The sequence below is a fragment of the Cyclopterus lumpus genome, chromosome 18 (assembly GCF_009769545.1).
Source record: "Cyclopterus lumpus isolate fCycLum1 chromosome 18, fCycLum1.pri, whole genome shotgun sequence".
NCBI classification, from domain to species: Eukaryota; Metazoa; Chordata; class Actinopteri; order Perciformes; family Cyclopteridae; genus Cyclopterus; species Cyclopterus lumpus.
In genome coordinates this window covers 14,062,618-14,078,170 of record NC_046983.1, presented here as the reverse complement: position 1 = coordinate 14,078,170, position 15,553 = coordinate 14,062,618, and the positions used below count along the sequence as shown (strand labels likewise).

At 43.3% G+C, this 15,553-nt stretch overlaps 1 protein-coding gene across 3 annotated transcripts; it reads right to left on the bottom strand.

The window, feature by feature from the left end:
* Positions 1 to 1,950: 1,950 nt before the first annotated feature.
* On the bottom strand, positions 1,951 to 12,181 carry map11 (microtubule associated protein 1). Of its 3 annotated transcripts, none has more exons than XM_034557219.1 (12): positions 11,497 to 12,181; positions 9,625 to 9,708; positions 9,320 to 9,446; positions 8,763 to 8,849; positions 8,545 to 8,665; positions 7,336 to 7,483; positions 6,507 to 6,568; positions 5,652 to 5,824; positions 3,756 to 3,898; positions 3,463 to 3,656; positions 3,194 to 3,358; positions 1,951 to 2,722 (listed from the first exon to the last, which is right to left on the bottom strand). In XM_034557219.1, exons 1-12 carry the CDS (start codon positions 11,932 to 11,934, stop codon positions 2,719 to 2,721), a joined length of 1,746 nt encoding a protein of 581 aa, XP_034413110.1. In that variant the 5' UTR covers positions 11,935 to 12,181; the 3' UTR covers positions 1,951 to 2,718. The 3 variants fall into 3 exon arrangements, with proteins under 3 accessions (XP_034413110.1, XP_034413112.1, XP_034413111.1); XM_034557221.1 differs by having other exon boundaries at positions 8,545 to 8,575; XM_034557220.1 differs by lacking the exon at positions 1,951 to 2,722 and having other exon boundaries at positions 3,190 to 3,358.
* Between the last annotated feature and the right edge of the window lie 3,372 nt (positions 12,182 to 15,553).

Genomic DNA, 15,553 nt, shown 5'->3' with positions numbered 1-15,553 from the left:
CCCAAGCCCCTCTCGGAGACAGTGCACCACCGTGCAGTACAGATTAATATATGCGTCACTTTAATATTGCAGCTGGCAACAGCTTAATTTATCTGTCGATAATTATTTTGTATTAATAATAATATGAATTTGTACCAAAATGTATCAAATAAATGTGATGCAGTCAAAAGTTGAAGATGTAGTGGAGTAAAAGTATAAAGCAACAGAAAATACAAATACTCAAAATTGTATTTAAATGCATACTTTCACCACTGATTGAACGTATGTTCTTTATAAACGCCAAACTCTGCTCTACTCTTGGGCTTTTCCTTCATGTTAATATGTGTCCAAATGATGAAAGATGTTCTGTAATAAACTCAACAGCCAACAGAATACCAAATCCAAATATAAACTTTATTTGCCCTCAAAGTGGGCAGAAAACCAGGAGTTTCCAAACATGTGACAGAACCTGAGCTTCGTCACACACCGACGGCTTGATGCCGGAGGAGGTTCCAGGAATAGAAGACACATTCAGACCAAGACCAGCAGCAGCAGCTGTGTTCAGCAGGACAATCACAACTCCAGCACACAAACAAAACCTCACTTGTAAAATTCCACACATTTTCTCCACATTCTACGGCCTCAAATTCAAGATGTTGATGTTCAGTGTGAACCGTGTTGCCACACACACACACAGAGAGGTCAGTAGGTCTGTAATGTGTAGCTGCTTTAACACTATGATGGCACCCTACGACAGTCACCTAAAACAAAAGACAATGTAAGCCAATGGGAAATGTCACGTGACCTGGAAGTTGTAAATCCACCGTTTGGCCGATATGTCAAATTTGCTTTAAGAAGACGACCCTATGACTTTATTGACCCGTTGCCACCTCCATCTCAAAGTCCCCCCCCTAGCCAACACTTTGATCCAAGACAAATAAAAGTAGGACATTTGTCAACGGTAAGACAGTTCAAATTTCCAATAATCCACAAATGTGTACTGGAAATGAACAAATAAATAAACAATCAAAGAATCTTTATTTTTTTTACACAGTTCTATCTGGGAAAAACCCTAAGAAACTAAATATGTTATATATAGTCTTATTTAAAAGCTTTAATGGCTGCTCAATGAAATGCTTTAAATGTGGATGTCAGAAATGTCAAAGAAAGAGAATGTAAACACACAAGTGCCGGCTCCAAGCAGCACATTACTCCAATAATAAGCTCTCTACAGATGAGGCTGTGAAGGGTTGTCGGACAATGGCGTGTATACGAGTAGTCAAATAAAAGAAGTAAACACCAATTTAAAACCTGAACATTAACAATAAATAGACATCATTGAAACGAGTACATCAAATAAATCGTCCAGTGAATTGTGCTGATCACGCTCATTCAAATGTGATCCTCTCTTTAAAATAGACCCATTTTGTAACCTTTAAGCTATCAATATTCACATTTCCCTCATGAGCAAATAAGCAGAAGTCCGAACTGTTCTGGATTAACAGATTTGAATAAAGAGGTCGTCAAAATCGACCAGAATGAAACTTCTGTCTCATTCTTATTCAAAAGGAGCAATGCGATATTGGGGGAACTTCCTGTTTGCCATCATACTCAGAATCAGATTTTGTAGATCAATATCCATTTTACATCTGTACGTTAAAGCACAGATATAGTTTTAAAACATGTTTAGCTTAGCTTTGCAAAAAACACTGGAAGAATGGAGGAAACTGCAAGCCTCGCTCTGTTGTAGAGACATGATGAATCAGGTTTATTGAATATCTGTAGTGGTTCTTATTGGAACAAAAAGCTGACCAACAATGGCGGGTCACAAGCAAAGGGGCAACTTTGGTGGAAAGTGAAACCAAAGGAGAAGTGCCCTAAAGTTGCATTCTCTCTAATGGCCAGCAGGGGGTGACTCCTCTGGTTGTATAGAAGTCTATATAAAATGACTCTACTTCTCTCTTGATTTATTCCCTCAGTAAACATTGTAAATATGAGTTTATGGTCTCAATCTCTAGTTTCAAGTCTTCTTCAATACAGCACCAGCATGGTCCATTTAGGGCGGGGCTACCATGTGATTGACACGTCGCTACCTCGGGTTTGTTGAGCGCTTGGTCGACCTAAAAGACACCTGAAGGAGTTGGTTAATTAGTACATTTAGTTATTGACATGTTTTTAGCCAGCCTAAATTAGCATCACAATAAATATTACAGTTAAAGTGAATTAAGCGAGGTGGGATGAGGATTAGCTGTTACGTTAGCGTTTGCTATGCTCCCTCTTCAGATGCAGCTATGGCTAGCAGTTTCCTCTAAACTTACTGATGGTCTGATGGCAAACAAGTACTTCACAAAATGGATCTAAGGAAATACAAACTACTGGTTCCACCCAGCTTTCTCTGTGCTCCCAGACCAGGCACAAGCAGGCAAGCTGGGGTTTCCTGATTATACCCTACATATAACTTTTAAATATACTAGTAACTATAAATAAACAAAATCACAGAGCAATGAACGGCAATGACAATAACCCGCTGAGTAAAATGAAATGTAGGCTAAAAGGACGTGTAAAAACAAGAATTGAAATGATGAACCACTGAAATGAAGAATGGTTGTGGCTCCATCAGGATTCCTCTCTGCTCCTCCATCTCTCCATCCGCCATCTTGTCGTCTTCAGGCAGAGGAGAAGACCCCAGAGCCAGGGAGCAAACACTGTGTGTCTTCAGTCCAAACCTTCTTTTCCAGGTCATCTGAGGAGAAAAAGAAGAGCTTTCAGTTGTACAAGTGTCAGTTCAACTGAACAAAAGCCCATTTCACACACAGCATTACCAGCATCACTGAGTCTCTTACATGTATGAGTATGTGCAGCTATTGTAAAAAGGCTTGTACACTCACAGCCGCCCCCTCACACACCACAAGGGAGAACTACTTGTTCATTCTATGTCACACAAATCTGACCAATGCAAACAGGCCTGTGTATCTTTGCTCGAGGGCAGCTTTGTAATAAATAAAGTTGGTTGGACAACAAGACAGTTGAAGACGGCCCCATGTGTTTTTTAATTGGCATAATTATGTTAGTCCTTATGGTTAGACTTGGTTTTAGATGAGCGTAACCAATTTCTACGCATTTCTCTCACTAAATGTAAAGAACGCCCATTTATTTTACATATGCAACGGAGAGCTTGTAATAGGATTTAAAAGTGTTGAAGCTGCTTTCTTACCTGCCGTGAGCTTCTTGCATTGGTCCCAGCACCAACACTTTACACTCTCTCTTTGCTATTTTTCCCAGTGAGATGAGGGCGTGGTTGGGGGTCGGTGGCAGCGGTCTGCCAATCGCAGGTCCTACGGTAGGAGTGGCGGCCCGGCGCACCATCATGCTGCCAGTCCTGTAGCCAGCAGATGGTAAGACAGTAATGAGCAGTAAATGTCTGCATAATGTCTGTGTCTTAACATCATTTATACAACTGCAGCTGGAATAAACCCACCGTACCTGACGTGGTTTGACCTGGACGGCTGCTGGAGGGAGAAGCTCTGTGACCGACCCGCGTTGTGTCTCTCCAGCAACTCTCTGGCTGCAGGGCCCGATGATGATGATGATGATGATGACAACGGTGACCAAGGCTCCACGGGGTGAGTGGACACCGAGGCTGTGAACTGGAGCTTCAGTTTCATGTGCTGGCTCAACTACGGTGGTGGGAGATAGGCCAGACGGGGTTGTCACTGTGTTTATTTTTGTCAGTTAACCGATTACTGTTTGAATGCATCGGAAGAACCAGGCCGTACCTCAAAGAGTCCAGTCCTGAGGATCTGGAAGGCCACGGTGAAGGAGAGGGTAGCGCCCTTCCTACACTGTCCCAGGTTGTTAAGGGGAGACTGGCACACCACTGCCGGGTGGGCCCTGGGATCCTGCCGGCCTCCTCTCTCAGCTGATGAATGGATGGGTGGCGGTAGTTAGTTAGTTAGGTAGGGAACAGGTAGTGGGGGAGAGGAGGGAGAAAGAAGGTGGAAGTAGATTAGGATTTCCTTGAGAACGCTTGCTACACTAATTGGCAGTCCGTTTATGCCACACTATAAAAAGGAAAAGCCCCGCCCCTTCCGCTGGACCACCACAGGGCCTTATTTTATTTTTAGTCCAGGAGTCACAAGCAAAGTGTGAAACCTGCTTCCATTTCCAACATCCTGTCTTTGTGAAGCAGGTTTTCTGCAGTGACAGTTATGGAGTAGACTGGACATAAGGAACACACTTTGGGTGTCATTCTCCCATTACCCCGAGATGGGACCAGCATGTTGCAGAGAAACAAGCTTAGGGCTCCCTCTAACTCGGCATTATGGAGAGTTGTATTTTTACGTGAAAATATTGTCTTATACGAAACCGGTCGGTGGTGCGAAAAAGGCTGAGGACCGTTGGTGTAGGCGATGTGCTAGGGGCATTCTTCCATAAGGGCGGAATAAAAAAAAATCTAAATTTAACAAAAAAACACAATGATTGTTTGCAAAGGGGACCAGCTCAAATCTCTACTAGGGCACCAAAAAGGAGTCTGCCTTGTGTTGAGACATGGATCCAGTGCCCCCCCCCCCCCCCCCCCCCCCCCCCCCCCCCACCACACACATATATCAGACCTGTTTGAACACTGCAGCTTTCTGTGCTTCACTAGACTGATGGATTTCATCAATGCAGCTCACCATGACACACACACCAACATGTGTTCAAGGGTGCTGGACATCAAACCGGTCGGAATCAAAGCCGGACCGGGTGGCCCGACTCCCACCAATGCAGACAGCGTGTCCCTCCCCAGTTATAATGGTTTCTTGGATTATTACACTATGAGTGAAATATTCTCAACGCTCATCTGCAGTCCCACTAAAGGGATGACCCGAGGGAGGAATCACTCTACTCAAGAGGCTGTTTTGAGTCAGTCAGATTTTGATTACTAGTTTTGGTTCCTTTTGCAAAGTATGAAACAATATATATTATAACATTGTAGTGAAGCTTGGAGTGCTGCCAAATCTATATCAAGCAGCAACCTCCGGTGACAACAGAATGACGACGATAGGAGTGAACTGACTAACTCATCCAAGCTGCCTGATGTTGATCTAAGATTAGTCTTCAGATATGTTTTATGTTTGAGGGATTGATCTGTATCTAATGGGGATTTGTGGTCGTCCTGTAACCACAAGGTACCTGGTTCGATCCCCGCTCTCCCCATAGTTCATGTTGAAGTGTCCTTGAGCAATACACTGAACCCCCTGTTGCTCCCCGGGCGCTTCACTGCAGCCCACTGCTCCTTAATAACTAAGGATGGGTCAATGCAGAGAAGAATTTACCCACTGGGATCAATACAAGTGTAAATTTCTTTATGTAGCGACATTATATTGGTTTCCAAATATGGCCATGTGTTGGTCATCGGATAAGCAAACATGTTGTTGGCTTCCTGCATAATTGACATTTGCACTCCGGACGTGGTTAAAAATGAAAGCAAAAGGTAAAAGATGAAATCATCCCACCTCCTCAAGAGAAATAAATAAAGTCGCGAAGGGGCTTTAGTTTAGAGTGTCGTTGTGACACAAAATCACTCAATACCAAGAAACGGAACGAGCCGAATTGTTTCTGCACTGTAATAAAAAAAAGAAAGAAAGAAATAGCAATGGGACCGTGCGACGATGAAGTCTGCAACTCACCGTCCGAATTCCAGATCAGCCAGACGGCCAGGAAGTCCTGCAAGTTGTTGAGCAGGGTGTATTTCACCCAGAAATGCTCCAGAGGACGGACTGTGCGGGGACAGGAAGCGGTCATCACCAGCAGAGGACGGGCCAAGCGGATACTGGGCAACGAGTAACAACTGGAGATGTATCTGGAGGGAGAGCCAACAAGTGTTTTACCGTTTCACTGCAGACAGTGCTTATAGTTAGGGCTGAATCAGGTTTGCCCTGGTCCAGCCATATATGCTGCTATAGGCTTATAGGCTGCTAGAGGATGTTTTTTTAGGATTCTAAAGTAAAGGATTCTTTACTTATGGATGAATTTACATCTCTCCATTGCACCTTACTAACTCTGCTTCCTCCCCAGAGTCTTTGTGACTTCACGTCTCATAGGGTCCATTGGACCTGGCGGTGTCTGATGCCTCCTGCCTTGGCCCGGCTGATGCGGCATGGCCATGGACCCTGCTGATGCGCCCCCCCTCCTTTCTACCTCCTTCTGTTTCATGGATTGTGGAGGTCCATTCATACATTGTCATATTCATTTAAATGTGTTTATGTAACTTTGTAAATGCTGTTCATTCTGTACACATGACATCTATTGCATCTGTCCATCCGGGGAGAGGGATCCTCCTCTGTTGCTCTCCTGAAGGTTTCTTCCCTTTTTTCCTTGTGAAAGGTTATTTTTGGGGAGTTTTTCCTGATCCGATGTGAGGTTCTGGGACAGGGATGTCGTATGTGTACAGATTGTAAAGCCCTCTGAGGCAAATTTGTAATTTGTGATATTGGGCTATACAAAATAAACTGAATTGAATCGAACAGAAGAGGAGCAGTTACCTTGTCAAAGGCAGCGTCGGAGTGTACCACTGTAACACAGCCACCAACTGGACTTCCAAACCCTACACATACACATACACACACGATGAATTAAAACTATTTAAAACCTGTTGCAGTGGGTGACATGTTCATTTCTGACATGAACACACACGCTGAGGTTTACTCTGACTCACTCCCACATCCACCGTCCTGCTGACACAAAAACACACACTGAAGCAGCAAAATGTGGACTGAGAAAGTTAGATAATCAGCCTTGTTTTTAGGAAATGACAGCTTTTATAAAAAATAAAAATAAATGTTGATCAGCTGTTTTTAAAGAGCTGACAAATCAGGGCAGAGAGCCGCAGACAGACTAACAAACTGTTGGTTTTGGTCTGTTCATGGGATTTGTCGACAATAATCTCTTCTCCTTAAAACATAGGAATAAGGTATTCTAGTTTGATAACATGTTTGAACTCTCAGTTCAGAGTAAAATAATCCTAAATAGGAGTTGGGTTGAATTGGGGAGAAATACACAAAAGAAATGGCTGTTCTTTTTTCATTATGAATCAAAACCAATGTATTTGTATCTACTTTGTTCCGTGCTTGCAGTAATGAATACGGTCAATATTATTGTATTTGAGCAGCAACACTGCAAACTGTAGTAATAAACCACGTAACACGGCAATCTGTTGTTAACTTAACAAAAGAAATCTTGTTATTCTACATAGGAAAAGAAAAATTCTGACTTTTGCCATAAAATACAAATCTACGAGAGCTTGTATGATGGCCTATGATGGGTCAAGTGATGGGTAAACTGGGGGAAGCTGCCTCCGCCGTGTCTTCTCACCGCGCTGGAGTCCTCCTCCGCTTTGTCTTGTAGCTGCAGCTGGAACAGGAAGTTCTGCTCCTCCAGGGCGCTGAGCGTGCTGGGTAAGCGCGACGACTCGCCATCCATCCGATAGAACGATGCCACGGTGACCTCAGCCGATTGGTGGCTTTAAAGGAAATGGAAACAAAGGAAGCGTTTGTTTCGGAGACCAAACCCGCTTCTTGATTTGACCCACATACCAGCACAGTGAATTATGACCGGATGAGACAACAACCCTCCATATAAATGTGTGCGTCATCATGACTGGAGGCGGCTGCTGTACTAATAACATGCTCAGCACAACAATGCTCGCCAGTACGGCTATGCTGTCATTTACTCGCTCGCTCTAAACACAGCTGAGGCTGATGAATTTAAGGAATTTACTGCAGAATTTATGTTTTGCTCAACCAGCCACAATGACAACAAATACAACCAATGTCAACGGCTTTGGAGAAAAAAAGGTTGTAAAAAAAGAAAAGAAAAAAAGATTGTCCAGCTCAGCGCTTCTAGTCACATCAATCTTCACCTAATGACCGCACAGAAGGTGGAGCCTCCAGTGAAAAGCAGGCTGGGTCGCCCACCAGCCTCTCTCGACTTAAAATAGATGAACAACTAAATATGCTGGAGGAGGAAGTTCAGCGCCATAACACAGTGGGGGAAGTGGTTTGTGCAGTAGCCGAGATTTGGGAAGTTCCTAAAGATGTTTTGAAACCATTCGTGAATGTGTGTTTTGCCATTGCTCAGGGTTACCAGCCCTTCTCAGCTGCTGGGAACCTGAGCAACAAAACAGTCGAGTCGAAGACAATGTTTGGTATGCCGATTGCTTGAAACCCAAGAAGCATCCAGCAGCAGATCAATGACCTCTGAGCACTGCTCGCTTGTTTGGATATTGTACGACACGTTCAAATTGGGCAGACTTCCACGCTGCACATCTGTTGGTCTGCAGCAATATGGCCACCGAGTGTGAAGCGGATTGGAGGAACGGGTGTCGAGGTATGCAAAGGACACACTTGCATACAAAGATTCCCTGTTTTACAGTTAGATAGCCCAATATGGCTGGTCCACGCTTGTCCCAAGGGGCCTGTGCAGCAATCTGTACATTATACTTCGATCCCTTGATTCAGATGAGGAAAAACTCGCTGCTTTTGGACAGATGTTGTTATTGGAGAGTATACAGCCAGAGCTTACCAGACATTGTCGACGATGAGAACTGAGCCGTCTGGCATCATGGGGAGGTAGGAGGAGTTATAGTTAGGAAGGATCTTTACATCTCTGATACACAGCTCATCCTGAGAGCTGCAGTTTAACACTGAGGAGAGACAGGGGGGGGGGGGTTGGCAAAACTCAAGGAGTGTGTGTGTGTGTGTGTGTGTGCGTGCGTGTGTGTGTGTGAGATGATGGACTACCTTTAAGGACAGTCAGGTGTTTCCCAGAGACAGCCATGTACTGACATTGGACACTGGGAGGTGGAAGAACATTCAGGATGGTGCTGACTAGGGATGGAAACAGGACACAACTGTGTTCAGTAATCAGAGGAAAAAGTTAAGATTTATAAGATTCAGGAGGTTAATTGATGAGAACAAAACATAGATATTCTTAGTTTAAAGTGGTAAATTCATGAGAAAAAACATGGATATTCTCAGATTAAAGTGATAAATTGATGAGAAAAAAACGTGGATATTTTCAGATTAAAACGGTATATTTCTGAGAATAGAAAAAATGTAATATTCTTAGATTAAAGCGGTAAATTTATGATTAAAAAAAACATGGCTATAGTAGAAATTCCCAAATCTATGAGAAACAAAAATTTAATATTCTTTGGGATTATAAAGTTCTGAGAAAAAAATTAAAGTTTTTTGTGTGTCAAGGAACACTTTGCACGGTTGAATCAACTCGTCACACCACAGGCGCCGCTGCTCGCCGGGTCTCATGTATAGCGTTGAGAGAAACGGAGTGCGTGTACCCTGCGCCTTTAACGTGCTGAGGTCCTGCCTGAAGGTGTGCATCGGACTCCGGAGCTGCAGAAGAGTCAGGTAGCCGTGTTCCCTCACCTCCACCTCCCCGTCCTGCCTCCACATGGTCACTATGATCTGACAGCAGAGAGAGGCAGAAGGTTTAGCCGACATGTCTGCTGTCCACCTTCATTTGGTCTTCCTGATAAGTTAGTCTGACGTGGAAGGTTTCAAACCGGTCTGACGTGCAACCCCCCACCCCGACAGCCGAACACAATGCGATCCAACTCTGTGTGTACATGCAGACGTGTCTGACCTTGGCTTTTTGTGTGTTGACCGGCAGCTTGTCCAAAGAGACGGTGAGACTAAAAATGACCTGGTCCTCCAGCACCAGAGCAGACTGCAGGAGGACAAGCAGAGGACAGGATGGTGAGGGATGAAAGTTAGAGTTTGTTTTGATGATAATATTTGGATTAAATTAGCATTCAGATCGTTGACGGACAAGTCCAACAGGACTCGAACCTATCTAGAAGATGACTGAAAACTGTGTCAAAAGCCAATTCCAGTTCTCCAGTGAAAGGTGACATCTTCAAATGTCTTGTTTTGTCTATAAAACAGTCCATGGGATGTTTTTGTTTTGATATTTTGACAGAAAAGCAGCAAATCCTCACATTGGAGAAATTGAAACCATAGATTGTTTGACCTGAATTGAAGCTGGGCGTTATGGAGAATATCAAATATTTTGAATAATATATACATATATATCAATATCATGGAGTGTAGAGAAGAAGTTGACATGGTCATCGTGACGTCACCCATTGGTTTGTGGACTGTGGTTTTGAAGCCTTGAGTTTGGTGATCTGTCCGTTGCCGTCTTATATTATAATCGTCGCCATCTTGGCTTTTTGCAACCAGTGAACATCATGCTGTATTTAAGAAGGCTCACAACTAGAGATTGAGACCATAAACTCATGTTTACAATGTTTACTGAGGGAATAAATCAAGAGAGAAGTAGAGTCATTTTATAGAGGCTTCTATACAACCAGAAAAGTCGCCCCCTGATGGTCATTGGAAGGAATGCAGGTTTTAAGACAATTCGGCATCTGCTTCACTCGGCAGAACCGAAAGTTGCCGCCTGCTCAAGATCAACATATCAACAACATTTATTAGAACATTGTGGTAAGTTAAGAAAATAACATCCCTTTACCAAAAATGTAGCCTTTAAAACCAGGAAAAGGCAACATTAATACCATATTACAAAATCTAAGACAATATCTAGTCTCATTCTTACAAATTAACTTTCTGTTGGTCAACAAATAGTTCAGCTCTACCATAAATTTGTATAATTACTATTTAGCATCTTAGTCAAGAGCGCTTTTTGAAGTATGACTTTCACCAACAAAATAACTGAGCAAAGTGCAGATGGAGAAGGACAGTGCATGTACAACACGACGAAAACATAAATTCAAAAGTACACCGATTAGATAAAACGGAACACATGAAAAAGCCCGCAAATAAGTCAGAGCGGTCCTTAAAGTGGTATTGTGATATGACATGGGGTGGAATTAGGACTCAAAAGTAGTATAACATTTTAATAATTATATTTCATATCTAAATATCATAGTTGGGAGGTAGTGACCGAGCAGTCTGTGCCAACGTTTGGTACTGGAAAGTTTGAAAATACTCAGATCAACAGACACAATGTGAGGTTCTGCACCCGGCCATGTACTGTTGGTGCGTCTGAGTCGTCTCCACGGCCTGGAGGCCTCCTCCTTGTCTGCAGCCTGACAAGCTAGAAGGTGGAGACTGAAACTGGTTTAAAGCCCCTGAGGTCCTGACCGCACCGGCAAGTCTTGACACATCTGGAGCATAAAACCACTGCACAGATCAGGCAGAGCGGAGGCTGCTCAAATCAATCAGAATAAAGCAGTTCAGTGGAGAAAGAAAAGTGTATGAATGTCTGTGGTTTGGTTTCCCCCTCACCTCAGGAAGTAAATAAAGCCACTTCTGGTTACACTGAAGGGAGGTCAGTCCCTTGAGAGGTGAGGTGATGGCAGTGAGTTTAAAGGTTATCCAAAATGTCCCACATGTACACGTGGTTGTTCGCCTTTCATACAGAATGTAGATGGTAAATACAGTGAGGCGCACCTAACCTGAGATCGTAACCACTCGTACATTTCCGTCATACCTTCACCGGTTCCCTCCCAGACTGTCGCCCACCAGCGGCCGAGCTGTTGCGAATGAGACTCAGGCTGCACTGACTGAAAGTCCGGCTGCTCTCCGGTATTTCGACCCCAGACTCCCTCTCTCCGGACTCCTCTTCCCCGCTGCTGGTGCTCTGGATGTCCGGCTGGTACTCGCCGCCGGGTCTCCGCTCGCGGCTCTCGGCGACGCACGCGCTTGCCAGAGCGGACAGAGAGCCAGCCAGCTCCTTCCAGGGCAAAACGCCGGCGCTGTCGTCCCTCCTCCCCGCCGTGTTCCGGGAGCGTAGGACCAGCAGGAACTGGACGACCTCCCCGAGGTAGACGTGGTTCCGCCGCGGAAGAGACGCGTAGTCCGCGGGGTCGGACAGACTAGATATCGGAGCGGCGGGGAAATACATTGAGTACTCGCATTGTGATTCCATCACTGTAACTGTACAGTTACTAAACGGTTCACCATCTGCTGTGGTGTAAACAGCGCGAGGCTTAAGTGCCGCGGTCTGTTCATGTATTGTGAAAAACACCGTGTGCCACTATCTAACTAAAACAGTCGAATAATTGTACTACCACAAACAACCGGATTAGCCTTAAAGTAATCCCCAGGACATCGATATACATCTTCGGCGCTGAGTTTCCGTATACAACACAAACAGGGTGGCTAATCGAAACCCGATCTTTTTCAAGACCACACTAATCAATCACCAGACGACAGAACACACAGCCGAGCCGCGACTTTAACCAACAAAATAACTGAGCAAAGTGCAGATGGAGAAGGACAGTGCATGTACAACACGACGAAAACATAAATTCAAAAGTACACCGATTAGATAAAACGGCACAGATGAAAAAGCCCGCAAATAAGTCAGAGCGGCCTTAGTATTATTGTGATATGACCAGGGGTGGAATTAGGACTCAAAAGTATTAATATTGCAATGCATACAAATTAAAAAAAGTTAAAGTCCAGAATTCAAAATATATAATTGTAAAATATTATAATCGACTAAATTCAGCTATACTGGGAGTTTTTTTTTTGTAATTCCTTGTGTTATTTGGGACACATAATTACCTTACATTGTACAACCATAATTACATATTTCAAATAATATTTGAAACTGTTTTTCTTAACTGTCAATGTCTAAAGTTGCTTGGTATTATGAAGCATATTATGATGTGCTTTTCTACTTTTCCTTGATCTGACTTAGCGTAGCACGCTAGCTATTTGAAGTTGATTCATGAACAGTGTAGTAGGGTAAAAACTATTAACATTTTTCTGAGAATAAATAAAGGAATAAAAGGCCCAGACAAAATCAAGCAGAAGTGTTAGTGCAGTCAAATACATGTTGCTTTTATTCAGTACAAGAAAAAGAGAAAAAAAAACGATGCACACAAATCTAGCACGTTTCATCCCCCCCAAAAACAAAACGAAAAAAACTAAACATTTTCAAGTAAGATCCCAGCCAAAGTACACCGTTGCTTTCTGAATGTCCAGTGGAGTGAAATTTGTAACAGCTTGAGACAATATTAGAGCAATGAAGTGTTTCCTGTCAGCAATTTAAAAAAACAAATTAAAAAAACATTGTTTCTGGAATCGCAGCACAGCGGTGCAAGCTGCTTCGATGAAGTGGTAGGAAACGGATCCCGCTGTGCACCAGACCTCTGCTGTCTGAGACTGACGTACCTTTTACTCAGACACTCAATGTAACATGCAACGTGTTCACGTGTGAAAACTGTAATACTAGTAAATAGCAAGAAAATAAGTCACAGTAAAAAAAAAAAAACTAAAACGTTAGAATCCCATTTCTCCTGGAAGAATAAAAACAAAACTGAACTAACTGTATGTGGATCACAGTCTTCATTTGCCTCTCTGCAGCCTGTGTGACTGGGGGTGTAAGCTGGGAGGGATGTGTGTGCAGTGTGAACAGGAAACATGCAGTTCTCACCAATTAGAAAAGAGTAGAAGAATCAAGATTTGTGAATTAATATTAATAATAATAATTCAGAGAAAATCATTTCAAGATCCTTCTCATATATGAATTAGACGATATGCATAATACAGACTTGATGATGTTGATTTTGAGAAGAGAAAAGAAATCACATCTGTATTAGCCTGTTCAGTGTGATGCATTTTTATTTCTAATTACCCTCTGCTGAAATTCCAAATGTGGACGATTACATTGTGTAAAACAATAGCATGATACGACCCCTTTATGATCGCGCTAATCATCAGGCAAAAACAATAAATGATCCCACTGAATTATGAGCCAAACATAATTTCTGAGTGGCATATGGGGGAGTGTGTGCATAAAAACATCAGTAACAGATTCCGTCACACTGTGACATCCCATCACCTCTTAACCCTCATAAATACACTATGTACAAAATGGCAATTAGAATAATAAATACAGAAGGAGGTTGGTTTAAAGCCCAGCCCCGTAATACGACTGCATCCTAAGGCGTGAAACAAAGCATGTCGCGGTTCTGTTCTGTGCGTTGGCGTTCATTCAACAGTGGTTGCCCCTGCTAGAAGGTGAAACAACTAATATCCCTCCCCTCAGTTGAGAATAATAGTAACAATTATCTAATGTTCATGTTAAGTTCACAGGCACAGCTGTAACGTTAGCTAGCGCAGCGGTGCTTGGCGAGCGAGGGGTATCGAGAGCAGACGCCTGGCGCGGCGATGCGGTTCGGCAGAAAGAAAATAGTTCCTACGTGGAGCTGTTCACGGCAAGGAGCGCGGATCGACTCAAGTAACCGGGTCATGATCTCTGGAAAGAGACGTTTGCCGTTGAGTTCTTCAAATGTTTTTGTATGCCACTTTGAGCACCACAAGCAGAGTTCCATCTAGTTCCATTACATCGGTGCGAAGACGGACAACACTCAGCAATCTAGTTTGATAAATAGCACTACAGGTCAGAGGGAAAATATGTATTTTTGATTTTGGGCTGAACTGTACCTTTTAAGTAATTTCTTTTTTTTAACTAATACATATTAATTTCGGTGAGGGCATCTGTCAGCTCTTTTTAAAAAAAAATTAAAATGGGAAGAATGGAAGAACCCCGCATGTGGTATCAAATATTCTCATCAATTTATGAGCTGGGGGAAAAATAAGACAAACACTGACTAAAATGAAAAAGGTTCCCTCCATTAAATTCAATTGTAGTGGTGTAATACAGCTTCCTGTCACCAGTGGCAGCACTGAACACACTGCTTAACAGCACTTTGGTCTGTGAGGTGAGAGAGAAAGAAACCCAGCTGCATTTTTCATTTGCCGCGGTTTGTCTTGACTTTAATAGAAGAGACCTCACTGGGCCCGAGCCATTTGCCCCACATCACATTTTATTAGCGACAGAAACGGTGTTGCGGGAGGCAGCCGTGCCGCACGGTGACACAGTGTGAGGCTCCCTATTCCACATAAAGGCCACTGTAACGATGGATTATAGAACTGAAGTTGAGCTTTCGATTGTAGTGGATTAAAGATAAACCAATGTTAGCCGGGACGGAGGGAACACAGACAAACACAGGTACGTCCATCTGCAGTCCTACTGAATTCATTAATTTCCTCAGTCTCCAAAGGAAGCTGAACAACAAACCTCCCATTCACGGGAGGAAACAGAGGAGGCAGCCATGACCACACAATGCAGTGCACCCAGTTCCCCCCTCTGCTGTAAGGTGACACCATTCACACGCTCGGCCGTTCTGTGGAACACTCTTTGTTTGGGACTATTAGCATCGATCACTCAAATGTCCAACTGGAGCGCCAACAAACTGCAAGCTGACTACACCGCAACAATATATATATATGTATATCTATATACATATATATATAGATATATATATATAGAGAGAGAGAGAGAGAGAATGCTCAGTTCTGATTGGTCGGAGCATGTGTATCATGTTCAGTTATCGGCGCGCTAATTTAGTCCTCATTTTATCTGCTGCAGCTCGTCCTAACTGTCTGTCAGGTGTCTTTCAATGCAATAAGTCACTATTAAGAGTGCTAAAATATGAGGAAACAATACTGAATATTGTGATCATGCAAACAGC

Bases quoted from the DNA above. Each gene is read 5' to 3' on its own strand.
- map11 (XM_034557219.1), bottom strand. From the start codon at position 11,934: ATGGAATCACAATGCGAGTACTCAATGTATTTCCCCGCCGCTCCGATA. The intron at 9,709-11,496 runs GTATGACGGAAA...GTCCTCCTGCAG, and splicing joins CTGGGAGGGAACCGGTGAAG to TCTGCTCTGGTGCTGGAGGA. The intron at 9,447-9,624 runs GTCAGACACGTC...CTCTGCTGTCAG, and splicing joins TCAACACACAAAAAGCCAAG to ATCATAGTGACCATGTGGAG.